This window comes from Chiloscyllium plagiosum, unplaced genomic scaffold, assembly GCF_037043375.1.
Source record: "Chiloscyllium plagiosum isolate Xiang-an unplaced genomic scaffold, Cpla_swu_hap1 HiC_scaffold_10, whole genome shotgun sequence".
Lineage (NCBI taxonomy): Eukaryota > Metazoa > Chordata > Chondrichthyes > Orectolobiformes > Hemiscylliidae > Chiloscyllium > Chiloscyllium plagiosum.
Genome location: NW_028270148.1, coordinates 56,354,532 through 56,368,933, shown reverse-complemented (window position 1 = coordinate 56,368,933; position 14,402 = coordinate 56,354,532). Strand labels below are relative to the sequence as shown.

The window sequence follows — 14,402 nt, the reverse complement described above, 5'->3', positions numbered from 1 at the left end:
ATAACATGATTATGCAATTTAAGTTATTTTACTGCAACAAATAATTTTTAAAATACCTAAATATTATACTTGTCGGACATTTTACAACAATAAAAATTCCTCTTTAATATTTCTCTCATTCTCTGTAGATTACAGGAAGCAGTTCTTTGGTCTGCCGATGAGTTCATGTTTCCCTGTTTTGCTGAGTAGTGATGTTGACCTTCTCAAGTCAATTCCCCCAGTTTTTGGAGGGTTTCTCAAATCCACTGCCAACAATAAAGCTCTCTCTGATAATTCTTCTTTCCTCCCCCGTCATGCCAGGATGAACCTTCCCTGATTCTTTTCGATGCTGTGGGTTGCATCGTTTTGACTAGAGATTGTCTCAAGATTTGGTGTCTCATAAAAGACCTGCAGCATCTTTGCTGACCACGCCAACTGGTTTCCCTTTCTCCTCTCTTTGATTATTCCTGAAGCCAGCATGTGTATATCCTGTTTGCAGAGCTGCCCTTGCCCTTCTTCCCAGGTGTGAAATTTCAACCAGACAGGCATATTGTTGGGCAGAATTTGAAATAGTTACATAACCTCTTTCATTTTAATCTATATTTCAAGACACACTACAAAATATAATTTTATAACTCTCATAATTGCTGCTGTTTGATAAATATGTCTTTTTGATTCTTTCATTGCATTCTAGTTCTCTGCATGAAAGAAGTAAAGAATCCAACAGCGTCTGCAATTTTGACCAAAAGTAGCTTCATTGTGCTCAGTTTTTGTTCGGCATACTATTGCTAACGAGACACATTCTTTGCCTCTTTAAAAAAAAATAGGAGAACTAGCTAGCATGTTTGGACATGGAGTTCACTGCCTACTCTAGTTCACAGTCTTATGTTGAGAATTAAATTGTTTTGGAAGATCGGCTGCTTGCATTGAAAAACAGTTCAACTTGTTTCAGAAAATTTCTGATAAAATCAGCAGGTGACAGCATTAGGAAATGGCAACAAATATAACTCTTGAAAGACACAACTGGAGGTATTGGACCAGATTTTGCACTGTTCTTGAGACATATTTATTTATAAGATATCAGTGGGCATTTTGCACAGTAAGCCAAAGAGTATTCGGCAAAGCATCTGAGAACTTGGAAAGGCACTGTGGCTCAGTAGTTAGTGCTGCTTCCTCACAGTACCAGTGACTTAGATTTGATTCCAGCCTCAGGCAGCTGTCTATGTAGAGTTTGCACATTCTCCCCATGTCTGTATGGGTTTCCTCCGGGTGCTTCAGTTTCCTCCCACAATCCAAAGATGTACAGGTTAGGTGGATTGTCCATGCTAAATTGCCCGGATTGTCCAGGGATGTGAAGGCTTTGTGGATTAGTCATGAGGAATGTAAGGTTACAGGGATAGAATAGGAGGGTGCATCTGGGTGCGAACCTCTTTGGAGGGTTGGTGGACTCAATGGGCTGAATTACCTGCTTCTACACTGTAGATATTCTATGATTCTGTGAGAATTAAACAAGCAACAATGTGTCTCCTTAACCAATGAGATTGAAAAATTATTAATGAATAGCAGAGGCTGAACCAGGGAGTATCAGTTAGTATTGTTAATCCAATGTCAAATACTGTATAAGAAGCAAAGTAATGAGAGTGAAAGAAAGATAGAAGTGAGAGAAATAAAAACCTGTAATGTTTAAATCTCCAAAAATCATGAACATCTGAAGGAATTGATTTCTAAATTTGCATAAATTATTCTCTTTGAGGTAGTTTGCGAATAAATAAGAATTACCGCATTGTAGTCACTTTTTCCAATTAATTTACATATCCATGCAGTACGTACACAAACTTCATTACATTTTGTTTGTTTGGATGATGGCTCAGATGGAGAAATGCTCTTTCAAAATGCTTCTGAAGCAACTTCATTATGGACAAGAACTGGATTTTCACATTTAATTATACATGCATTTACCAGAAATTTTATTTGATTTTTTCATTCATCCACGGGATGTGTGTGTTGCTGGCGGGCCAACATTTCCAAGCCTTGGTTATCCTTGAGAAGATGGTGATGAGCTGCCTTCTTGAACCATTGCAATCATCTGTTGTCGATAGGCCCACAATGCCATTAGGGAGAGAGTTCCATGATTTTGACTCCGTTACACGCAAGAAACAGCAGTATAATTCCAAGTCAGGATGGTGAGTGGATTTGAGGGGAACTTGCCAGTGGAATTGTTTCCATATATCTACTGGTGGAAGTGGTGGATGGATTTGAAACTGCTATTTAAGGTGTCTTAGTAAATTTGTGCAGAACATCTTATGGAAGGTACAAAATGCTGCTACTCAGTATCAGTGGTGGATGGACTGAATGTTTATGGATTTTGTGCCAATCAAGTGGGCTGCTTTGGCTTGGTTAGTGTTAGGCTTCTTAGTGACGTTGAAGCTGAGGTCATCCAGGCAATTGGGGTTTATTCTACCACACTCACTTCGTGTGCGTTGCAGATGGTGTTCAGGCTTTGAGGAGTCAGCAGATGAATTACTCGCTGTGGGATTCCTAACCTCTGACCTTCTCTTGGAACCTTTGTATCTGTATAGCTAGTCCAGTTTAAGTTCTGGTCAATTGAACCTGAGGATGAAATTGCTGGGGATTTAATGATGGTACTGCCATTGAATTTAAGGGACAATGGTTACATTGTCTCTTGTTGGAGAATAGCCTGGCTATGTATCTGAGGCGTTGTGAATGGTGCTGAATATTGTGTTATCATTAGTGAACATCCCTATTTCTGACCTTATAATGGAGGCAAGATTTGATGAGTATTATTTGATTCACTGCTATTTCTGCAGGAAAATCTGGACTAAGATACATGATTGTAAAGGGGCTGGTTGGGTAGACCTGCGAAGATGTTTCTGTTAGTCAGAGAATCTAAAACAGAGCCACCATATTAGAATTAGGGGCAATCATTTAGGATTGAATTGTGGCATAATTTCTTTGCTCAAAATGGGTGTAAACCTTCGAAATTCTCTCCCCCAGAGGATTGTCGATGCTGTAACCCAATACAGAAACAATCGACCATGTTTTCATGGTCATCAGTAAATTCTTAATTCTAGTTTTTTTTGTTGAATTCAAATTTCACCATCTGCTGTGGCGGGATTCGAACCTGCATCCGCAGAACATTCACTGAGTGATTGCATCAGTAGTGTTTGCCATTGATGCTGTTACCCCCAAACATATGTTAGGTATAGACAGAACATAGCAAGAGAATCCTCAGAAGAGGATAACGGTAGAAAGAGTATACTTAAGAGGGAAATCAGGAGGGCAAAAAGAGGGCATGAGATAGCTTTGGAAAATCGAGTTAAGGAGAATGGAAAGGGTTTTTAATAAGTAAATTAAGGATAAAAGGGTAACTAGGGAGTGAATAGTGCCCCTCAAAGACCAGCAAGGCAGCCTATGTGTGGAGCTGCAGGAGATGGGGCTATTACAAGATGAGTGTTTTGCATCAGTGTTTACTGTGGAGAAGGACATGGAAGATATAGAATGTAGGGAAAGAGATGGTGACATCTTGAAAAATGTCCATATTATAGAGGAGGAGGTGCAGGATGTTTTGAAACGCATAAAGATGGATAAATCCCCAGGACCTGGTCAGGTGTACTGTAGATCTCTGTGGGAAGCTAGAGAAGTGATTGCTGGGCCTCTTGCTGAGATATTTGTATCATCGATAGACACAGGTGAGGTGCTGGAAGATTGGAGGTTGACTAACGTGCTGCCATTATTTAAGAAAGCGGGTAAGAAAAAGCCAAGGGAACTATAGACCGGTGAGCCTGACGCCAATGGTGGGCATATTGTTGGAGGGAATCCTAAGGGACAGGATTTACATGTATTTAGAAAGGCAAGGACTGATTAGGGATAGTCAATATGGCTTTGTGTGTGGGAAATTATGTCTCATGAACTTAATTGAGTTTTTTGAAAAACTAACAAAGAAGACTGATGAGGGCAGAGCGATGGAGGTGCTCTATTTGGACTTCAGTAAGGTGTTCGACAAGGTACCCCATGGGAGACTGGTTAGCAAGGTTAGATCTCGTGGAGTACAGGAGAACTCGCCATTTGGATACAGAACTGGCTCAAAGGTAGAAGACAGAGGGTGGTGGTCGAGGGCTGTTTTTCAGACTGGAGGCCTGTGACCAGTAGAGTGCTACAAGGATCGGTGCGGGGTCCTCTACTTTTTGTCATTTACAGAAATGATTTGGATGCGAGCATAAGAGGTACAGTTAGTAAGTTTGCAGATGACACCAAAATTGGAGGTGTAGTGGACAGCGAAGATTGTTACCTCAGATTACAACAGGATCTGGACCAGATGGGCCAATGGGCCAATGGGCTGAGAAGTGGCAAATAGAGTTTAATTTAGATAAATGTGAGATGCTGCATTTTGGGAAAGCAAATCGTAGCAGTACTTGTACACTTAATGGTAAGGTCCTAGGGTCTGTTGCTGAACAAAGAGACCTTGGAGCGCAGATTCATATTCCTTGAAAGTAGAGTTGCAGGTAAATAGGATAGTGAAGAATGTGTTTGGAATGTTTTCCTTTATTGGTCAGAGTATTGGAATATAGGAGTTGGGCGATCATGTTGCATTGGTTAGGTCACTTTTGGAATATTGCGTGCAGTTCTGGTTTCCTTCCTATTGGAAGGATGTTGTGAAACTTGAAAGGGTTCAGAAAAGATTTCCAAGGTTATTGCCAGGGTTTAAGGATTTGAGCTACAGGGAGAGGCTGAAAAGACTGGAGCTCTTTTCCCTGGAGAGTCGGAGGCTGAGGGGTGATCTTATAGAGGTTTACAAAATTATGAGGGGCACGGATAGGATAAATAGACAAATGGAGTGGGGAAGTTCAGATCTAGAGGGCATAGGTTTAGGGTGAGAGGGGAAAGATATAAAAGGGACCTAAGGGGCAAAATTTTCACACACAGGTGATGCAGGTATGGAATGAGCTGCCAGAGGAAGTGATGGAGGCTGGTACAATTGCAACATTTGAAAGGCATCTGGATGGATATATGAATAGGGAGCGTTTGGAGAGATATGGTCCAAGTGCTGACAAATGGGACTAGTTTAGGTTAGGATATCCGGTCATCATGGACGAGTGGGACCACAGGGTGTGTTTCCATGCTGTATATCTCTGTGACTCCATGACTGTATGGTTCAGGGAAACAGCTCACTACCACCTTCTCAAGGGCAACTAGGCTCGGGCAATAAATGCTGGCCAGCCAGCGATGCCCACATCCCACAAACGAATTATAAAAATCACTAATGATATCTAAAGCCATGATAATTAGGTGTTTTACTCCTCAGGAAACTAAGGTATATATGGAAAAGATGTTAAAGTGAATTTGAAGTCCAAGATCAGCCATTATGATATTGAATAGTGAAGCAGGCACGCCAAGCTATATCACGTACATATGCTCCTATTTCTTTTGGCCCAGTAAGTCAGGATCTATGGCCTGAATATTCACTCCTGAATCAGGAGTCAAAAAATTACAAGTTGATTGGGAATTATGCTGCTGGGATGCTTGCACAAACCCTATATGGGACCATCTGTGTTTATTTTTCAAGCTCAAAATTTCTTGATTTCAAGTGTAGATCCAGATATTTGTTTACACTATACATGGCTAATTGGCCTCACAGTGAGCAGTTTGATTTAGCGTAAACAACCTCCACAACACTCATTCTTAATTCCTGAGCCACTTGCAATTTACAAATAAAAGCAGAAAGTGCTGGAGAAACTCAGCAGGTCTGGCTGCATCTGCAGAAAGAGGAAAAGAGGTAATATTTGAGACCAGAGACCTTCTGTCAGAATTGAAAGCAACTGGGAAAACAGGTATTTATGCGATTGACAGGGGATTGGATAGTGGAAGGAGTGAACAGAATACATGGAGACAGTGCCAGGAGAGGGGGAAGAGAGAGAAGTAAAAGGAGAAACAAACAAAAGAATTGCTGATGAAAAGCTGAGAGGGAAATAAATGCTGGATAGGATACTAATGAGAACTGTGAATGGTGGAAAATGAGTTGGCAGTGCTGGGATCAACCTATACAAATCTGGGGGGGTGCGGGTGGGTTACAAACATGGAGGAGGTTCTTCAATTTCCAAAATTATTAAACTCAGTATTGAGTCCTGAAGGCTAAGGTACCTAGATGGAAATTTACAAATGTTTGCTTCTTACACCAAACCCTTTAACTTAATGTAGACTGAATGAGCTTTCAATGGAGCTCCCTTTGAAACCACATTACAGCCAGAATTTAGTTTTGAGATTCTTCCCCGTATTGGAAAGTAGAGCATATATTCTGCATTCTAATCTCTCTGTGACCTGCCATTAGAGAAAGATATATTTCTGCTGCTGAACATTACAACTGTCTGTAAGCCTTCTGAAATGCTTATTTTTATGTTTATCATCACTTGCTTGAGAAATCTTCAGCACTGACAATGGTTTGTTGCACACTGGAGGTTCTGAGCACTTTAGCAGCACTTACGTGAAAGAGGAAATAATTATTTGAATTTAATTCAAATATAGCATTTGATTGAGATTGTGTTGAAATAAAAGTAATGACATTTTAAAATATTGACTGCGAATCACAATACAAATTTTGAGAATGTTTTCAAATATAGGTAATCTGCTGTTTTTAACTGCTATCTATAATAAATAATTGGTAATATTTGGGACAAAAAGGCGCTAATTTTAGCTCTCTTTTTACACCACAGAGCACAGATGATCTATTGGTTGCCTCTGCTGAATGTCCTAGTGATGATGAGGACATTGATGAATGTGAGCCAAGCTCTGGTGGTTTAGGTGAGTCCATTTTTATTACTTTCTACTCTGTGTTTCTGTAACTGCATGCTTTGTCTGTCTGCTTAATCAATGGAAGGGGTTTCATTGTTTGGTCACTGTAGGTGTTAAAGGGTTTAGTGTAGGTCTGTAGACAGGGAGACTTACTGAGTTGTATCATCAAATCTAAGAAAAAAATGTGACACCTCAGCCAATATTGTTATGGACAATCATCACTTTGACAGCCAGTGAGTTGAAGATGAGGTGAGATGTAAGGTAGACTTAAACAAAGTATATTTACTTTGCAAGCAATATCTATTTAAACAGCACATTGAAGCAAACAGTATACAGAGGCTTTTTAAGCAGTGTTTCTGTGAAACAGCAAACAAACTCATGAGCAAAACTGTAGCCACTTAGCTTGATTTAAAAAAAATGAAAGTGGAATACTAAAGTGGAATAATTGAAAGATAGTTACATGTTACAATTGATTATTTCTGTACAACATTGCAGTGAGTGCAGTGCACTTGCATACAAATTGTGTATAAAATAAATCCCAATCATTAAAAGCAGTGTAGTCTCTAGGCTTATTACCCAATCATCTCCATTCCAGTTGGGAATAGTGACATTGCCATAACAGCCAACATATCCATACATTCAAAGGCCCAGCTAAGTAAATTTACAGGAGATAGGCATGAACAAACTCTTACATTTATGAATCAAGGTGGAACAAATGATACAATACATTCAAACATGCATACCCTTTGCTTTACACGTATGCAAACATTCTGAGAATTATACATCCATTTTTACAGACACCTTGCTGTTGATGCAGATACAAAAATGCACTCAGACATCCAAATAAATATTTAAGGACCCATTTTGTATCTATACACATACTCAGACATTTCAAAGCCTGGGATTATGTTCATATTTTCAGGTCAGATTCACACACCAATGAATAGAAATAAATGTGCACACTGTGCACTTTAACCTGCAGAGCAGACAATAATACCAAGCAAAATTCCTGTGGCTCATGGCACATATTTCATTTAAAATCAGGTCAGTATAGAAATTACTGCAGAGATTCTGTATATCTTTTTGTAAAGCTGGTAACATTTCCATTTTTGCTTTAGTCTCAGTGAATGATTTATATTCACTCAGTGGAAAGTTTTCAGGGAATATGCTAAATCCGTTTGTCCCTTGGGCTGATCTGTCAGGAACACAATCACTGGGAACTGCTCACACTGTCACATTAAAACTGTAGCAAAGATGATTTTGTCCCCTTGGTCTAAATTATTTTTCACATTATTTTACCTGTTAGTTTCTCCCAAAGATGCTTTTCAAATAAAATGCATTGCAGTTAGTTCCTTCTTTTTTCATTAGCTCAATGCCAGTAGCATGCATAGTCGCCAAGTGTGGCCTGACCGGCTGTGCTTTTCTTGCGCCACACTTTCTGACTCTGATATCCAGCATCAGCAGTCTTCACTTTCTTGCCAGTGGCATACATAGTTTCACAATGTAGTAGTTAGCTGTACAGTTCATTGCTTTTGCCTTTCCCAATTCCACTTTTAATCCAGATGCCACAAAGTTTGCACCTGGAACAATGGGAGATTCCCCCTACAGTATTTCTCCATTGGAAAGCAATTATCTATCCTGGCATGGATTGGCAATTTACTACACAGGTCAAGGAGGTGAATCCTATCATTCTGTGAAATAGAGCGTTGGTATATCATTAGACAACAATTGTGATTTTCTTTCAACTTTGTAAAGCTCTGTTGGAGCACTTCAAAATAAATGGAAGGTATAAGACAGTTGGGGTAAAATTTATATTGGGCATCAGCAAAACATGGGCAATCAACAATCCTTTCTACACATACCCAACATTTTATTTCAATTGAAATATAAATGAATATCATGCAGGGTGTAAAATGGGCTTTCACTATCCATGATGACTTTTATTTGTCCTTGACTCATACGGTCATTTAGGTTTAACAGAACAGAAGGCAACCATTCAGCCCATTGAGTGAATGGTTCTCTCGAGAGCAGTTGAATCACTCTCAATTCTTTTACTCTGTCCATGTAATCCTGCAAGCTTATTTCCCTTAAGAGCCCATTCAATGAAATCATTGGTCATCTCTACTTCCATCACTCTCAAAGGCAGCAAATTCCAGGACACTTGCTGCCTAAAAAAAAATTATTTCTCACAACCACTGTCCATCTATTTCCCAAAACTTTAAATTTGTACCTTTTATTCCTTATTCCATCAGTATGTCTTTGTCTACCTGATCTAAACCTGTCATAATCGTATACACCTCGATCCAATGGGAAGTGGTGGCATGGTGACTCGTGACTGGTGATCCAAAATGCCAAGCTAATGTTATGGAGAGATTGATTTGCATCTCTCTTTGGCAAATGGTGCAGTTTGCATTTATTAAAAATCTTGGATTAAAAAAAAATATTTCATGGTGCCTGTGTAATTACTGTCGATTTTCATAAAAATAAAAAATTTAGTTCACAAGTATGCTGTAAGAGGGGGAGGTCTGCTTACACTTTACCCTAGAACAACAAAAATATGGGTGACTATGAACTGCCTTCTGAGAAATTAGAGCTGAGCAATAACTGCTAGCCTAGCCATCAGCAACTTCATCCCATGGTCAATTTTTTAACAATCACTCCTCAATCTCCTTTGTCTTCGAAGAAGAACAAACCAGCTTCTTCAAGCTAATATTGTAACTAAAATCTCCCATCCCTGAAACTATGCTGGAAAGTTTCGACTGAAGTGTAGTGGTGAGATGTGGTGCAATAATCCAGTTGTTGGTAACCAGAACTTTATAAACGTTCAGCATAACTTTCCTCCTTTTGTTCTCAATACTTAAACTTACAAAGCTCAAGACCTTATATACTTTGCTAACTACTCTAACAAAATGTTCTACCACCATCAAGGATTAGCACACATAGTCTCCAAAGTCCCTTTGAGCCCACAAACTCTTTGGTAATGTGGCATTTAATCTGTATTGAGTCTTATTTCTTCTGCCAAATGCATTATCTCACTTATTGTTGTTAGATTCTGTCTGCCTCTTTTGCTCACCTATGACTTTTTACAGTTGATTTGTTTTATTCTCATTGTTTGCCATAGCACCAAACTTGGTAGTATCAGATCATTTAAAATGTCTGTCTATATTTCAATATCAAAGTTGCATGCATATGTTTTTAATTACACCAGGGCATATGGGAATGTAACAATGAAGTCGTTGATGAGACATTATCCAAAATGGCTGTGCAGGCTCACTGGCCTACTCATGCTCCTGTGTTGCTATCCAAAATGACAGTGGTCCTAGCACTTCTCCACTACACCACTTCCAATCTGAAAAACAATGCTATTTTATGTCATAGAACTATTCATGAAATCCAGCTGGCATTACCCCTCCAACTCTATGATCTTAGTCATGTGTCCTGAAATGAATTCTGTACGTCTAGTTGCCTCACCATTCACTATAATCACGTTGTGGAAAATTCCTCAAGTTATTTCTGGAAACTCACACTTGCAATGAATTTTTTAGTAAGTTTTGACTACTATCCTTAATTTTCTATCCACCTTCTTGAAGGTCCTGACTTTTGTTTTGGTTAGAATTTCACAGTTGAGAGGACATCCTCTCGTACCCCAACAAAGTAAACTCGCTTCATGTGGGAGCATGGATTGTGAGTTTTCCAGTACTATTCTTGCACAGTAAGTTATGACAGTCAAGGGTGATCATGCCCTCACCCCTTGCCCTGAAAAGAACATTTTTCTGAGACACCATGAGGCCAGGATAGTGTCATGGTTTGTTGGTCCTTAATCTTCTTTCAGTAGGGACATTGGGACAATTTGCAACATTCAAACTGCTGCTCTGTCTGGCCTCAACTCACAAATAAAAGAGCTACAATGAAGCATTCAATGTCTACTCTCAGGAATAAGTGAAGAAAAATGTACTGTGAAGTAATTTCTTGCAAAATAATGATTGTGGCATTGTAATACCTCATTGTACTATACGTACTGTTGGAATGGAATTAACAACATAGAATTTGGGGACAGGAAAATGAATCTTGAATGATTTTACTTCAAATGATCAACTGTAAACAGGCCTAGTAGCTTGGCCAAGAGTAAAAATAAATTAAGAAAGTAAAGGGCTTTTGTTTTCTGAAGTCACAGTCAATAAATACACTACATATTATTAAATTGAAACATACTCATGCTGTGCTAAGTCAGATAATTTGGGTACCATCAAGGATGTTGTAACTTGGGAACTAATGAGGAAGGCAAATCAACAGATGTTTGCACTTCTGATTGCTCTCGAATAATTGATGTTGGTGAGTTCAGGTGTGGAGGTATCCATGCAGCATGGGTCACACCTGGGGATGACATTTGCATGATCTAATATCTATCTGATGCAAAGAGTAGAATTTTCATCTTGATATGGGGTGAGAATGGAGATTAACACCACCTACTGGCATTCAAGTTTGCCAGCACCCTCCTGTCCCTGAGCCAGTTACCCAGAGGCAAGATCAGGAAGGAACGGCCAACTACCTCCAAGTGGTGAGTCACCAATTAAGGTAAGTTAAAGACCAAATCAAGCCAATTATCAGTGGATGACCAGAATCTTCCAGTTGATGCTACCTCCAGGTTTTCGAGGTCTTCCTCACCCACATGACCGTAGCCGCAACCACTGGTCTCCCTTTGGAAGAGTTCCTCCGTGGTGGCTGGACATCGTTACTGTTTTTTGAATTTTTGGACAATGCTGAGAGGGCACCTCTGCATAGAGATGCCCCCCTCCCTCCCTTACCTGCAGTCACCCTCCTGTCTACCCACTCTGCATAATTGGGTGGGGAATTTGTCATCTTGTCACCAATTAGCCAATAATGGAAATTCCAGGCCCCTAGTTTGACCCCAGCATTGGAGTTCTGATCCAAAACGCAAACTCTTACCCTAACTGTCAGAATCAAATGCGAATGTTGTCTATGTGAATCAACTGCTACAAGTTTTTTTGTAACATTTATCAAGCATTAATTAATCCTTCAGGAGTGGAGGACAGATGTGGAGAGAAGGCACAATGGAATTAAAGGAAAAATTATTTTTAAGTTATCAGTTAACAATAAACTTGACTTATTAAGTCACCTTAAGTTGTACATTGACTGACAAAGGCATTGTAATAATGCATATTGTCCATATAATAAAACCAGAGTACAACCTTGAAAAATAACACAAATATTGAAAAATCTGAAGTGAGAGAAAGGATATGAGTGTCGCAACTTTATGATAAAGTCACAACGCTATGGGGACACACATTCAGTGCATTATTTCTGTATCACTGCTTTAGAAAATTGCAAAAACAAACCATTTTTTGTGCCTTTAACATTAATTGCTTGTTTGTCAAAAATAAAGTATTTATTGTTTTCTGAGAAATATTTATGAAGTGTTTATCACAGCTTGTTGCAGAGGAATTCCATTTCACCATCTACTTCTGCATCAGTTGAAATAATTCTTTACCACTTCTGACTGCCAAGTGTAATCGCCAACCCAGTGTGCTATTTTATATATGTAGATGGATGCAGTAATATTGGCTCTAAACTATGAACTACAGTCAACATTTTAATATTAAAGCATTCCTTGAGTCTTTTCTCTTGTGTACACTTCCAATCACTTCCCGGGCATGGACAAGAGGGAGAACATAGATTATTTTTGCCATCGACCTGTTTGTAAAAGGAGTTGGTTTTTCTTTTTTTTATTGTCGCAGTTTTAAAAAAAGTGTTTCCCCAAACCTTGTTTGTGAAGTCCAATTTTAAAACGACCAACAGGAAATTCTTTTCGGATTAAAGAAAGTAGGATTTATTGCTGCACTCAAACAAAAAATTCGGGAATGGTTCACAACCCACATTCTCACATGCATGCATCCAGGTCAGAGAGGAAAGATAAAGGAAAAGAGAAGAGTTACACATGACAAATTATTTTTAAAATATCTGATTTCAGAATTCTTTCACATGACTTAGAGAGTCCAGTGGGTTAATGTCCAGTGAAGGTTGTTTAAGTTCTCTGGAAGAGACGTTGTCTCTGCAGGAGTTCGGGCACAGTTAAACTGCTGGTAAAGGTGCAGAAGATGTAAATTGGTGTTTGGTTCACTTTGCTGGTGAAACAGAGGATTATTTTCAGAACTCCGATTTTTCAGAAAGATTGAGATCAGAGGTAGGTTTTACCCAAGCCTAGAGTTGCTAACCCTTTTGATATGAGCCCCACAGGTTTATTCGGAAGTACTAGCTTTTGGAGCACTGCTCCTTCATCAGGTGACAACCATCTGATGAAGGAGCAGCGCTCCAAAAGCTCATGCTTCCGAATAAACCTGTTGGACTATAACCTGGTGTTGTGTGATTTTTAATTTTGTACACCCCAGTCCAACACCGGCACCTCCAAATCATCTTCTGGTATTATGATCTGACTGACGAAATACAGAAAAAAACCTGAATTATTAAGGATAATTCGATCAAACCAATAGTTTCAGTCATGGCTCTGGAGCTTCCAACTTAGCCAGTCAGCTAATGTGGTTTATTTTGATGTCCTGGCTAAATCCTATTGTACTTTATGGCTGATAACTTTAGCGTTATCAACACCAGGCCGAGCAGTAATGAGTTTCCGTACTCTCCTTTGTTCAGAGCTGGCTGTGGTAGACATCACGTCTACTGTTCCCTTGTTTTGGCTTGGCTGGAATGTTTATATATACAAGAAGCTTGATGTTTCAGAGGATGATGTGCAAGCTTTTGCCCTCTGGTTACTGCTGATAAAAACTTTATCAGAAATTGTGTTCAACTAGCATCATTTGATCAGAGGCATTCATACTATCAGTCCAGAAAAGTGTCAATTTTTAAAGAATGTTTGAGCAAGAGAAATAATTTAAGAAAAGACAATTTAGGATCTCTAGCATTCTGGCCATTGTGCATTATATTAATCCTTTTTTCCATTCCCTGGTGAAAATATTTGCAGTCATTAGCATCTGTTTCAATTACTTACGTACCTGGTCTCAGAAATTCACATGATCACAGAATTCTTATAATTCAGGAGGTCATTCAGTCCATTATGTCTATATCAGCTCTCCAAATGAGTTCTATGACTTCTGCCAGTCTCCAGCTTGATCTCCAAAACCTTGCACATAGTTGCAATAGAAATAATTATCTGATACCCTTTTGAATTCCTCCAGTCTTCATCATGTTTCCAGATAGTGGATTCCAGACCCTTGCTACAATTTATTTTCACATTGCATTTGTGTATTTTACAAATTACTTTAAATCAATGCCCTTTTACTCTCAATTCCTTTACAAGCAGGAATAGTTTTTGTCTATATATTACATCCAGATGCCACATGGTTTTGAACACTTGTATCAACTCTTCTCTTAGCCTTCTCCTCTCTGAGGACAACAGTCCCAATCTATCTGAAGTTTTTCATCCCCATAAACATTCTTATAAATCTCTTCTGCACTCTCTCCAATGCATGCACTTCTATCCTGAAGTGTGGCACCAAGAACCATGACAGTATTTCAACTGAGACCTAACCCGTGTCTTATACAATTCAGCATAACCACCATGCCCCTGTAACTAGAGAGTAGAA

General features: G+C 39.1%; 1 protein-coding gene across 34 annotated transcripts in view; it reads left to right on the top strand.

Annotated features, from left to right (window-relative positions):
• Window positions 1-14,402, top strand: part of nrxn1a (neurexin 1a) — a 1,876,207-nt gene that overhangs the window by 1,839,726 nt on the left and 22,079 nt on the right. For all 34 annotated transcript variants that reach the window (XM_087991361.1, XM_087991355.1, XM_087991356.1 and 31 more), the window contains one exon: window positions 6,708-6,795. In XM_087991361.1, the coding sequence (XP_087847487.1) occupies window positions 6,708-6,795 (88 nt within the window). The remainder of the gene's footprint in view (window positions 1-6,707; window positions 6,796-14,402) is intronic.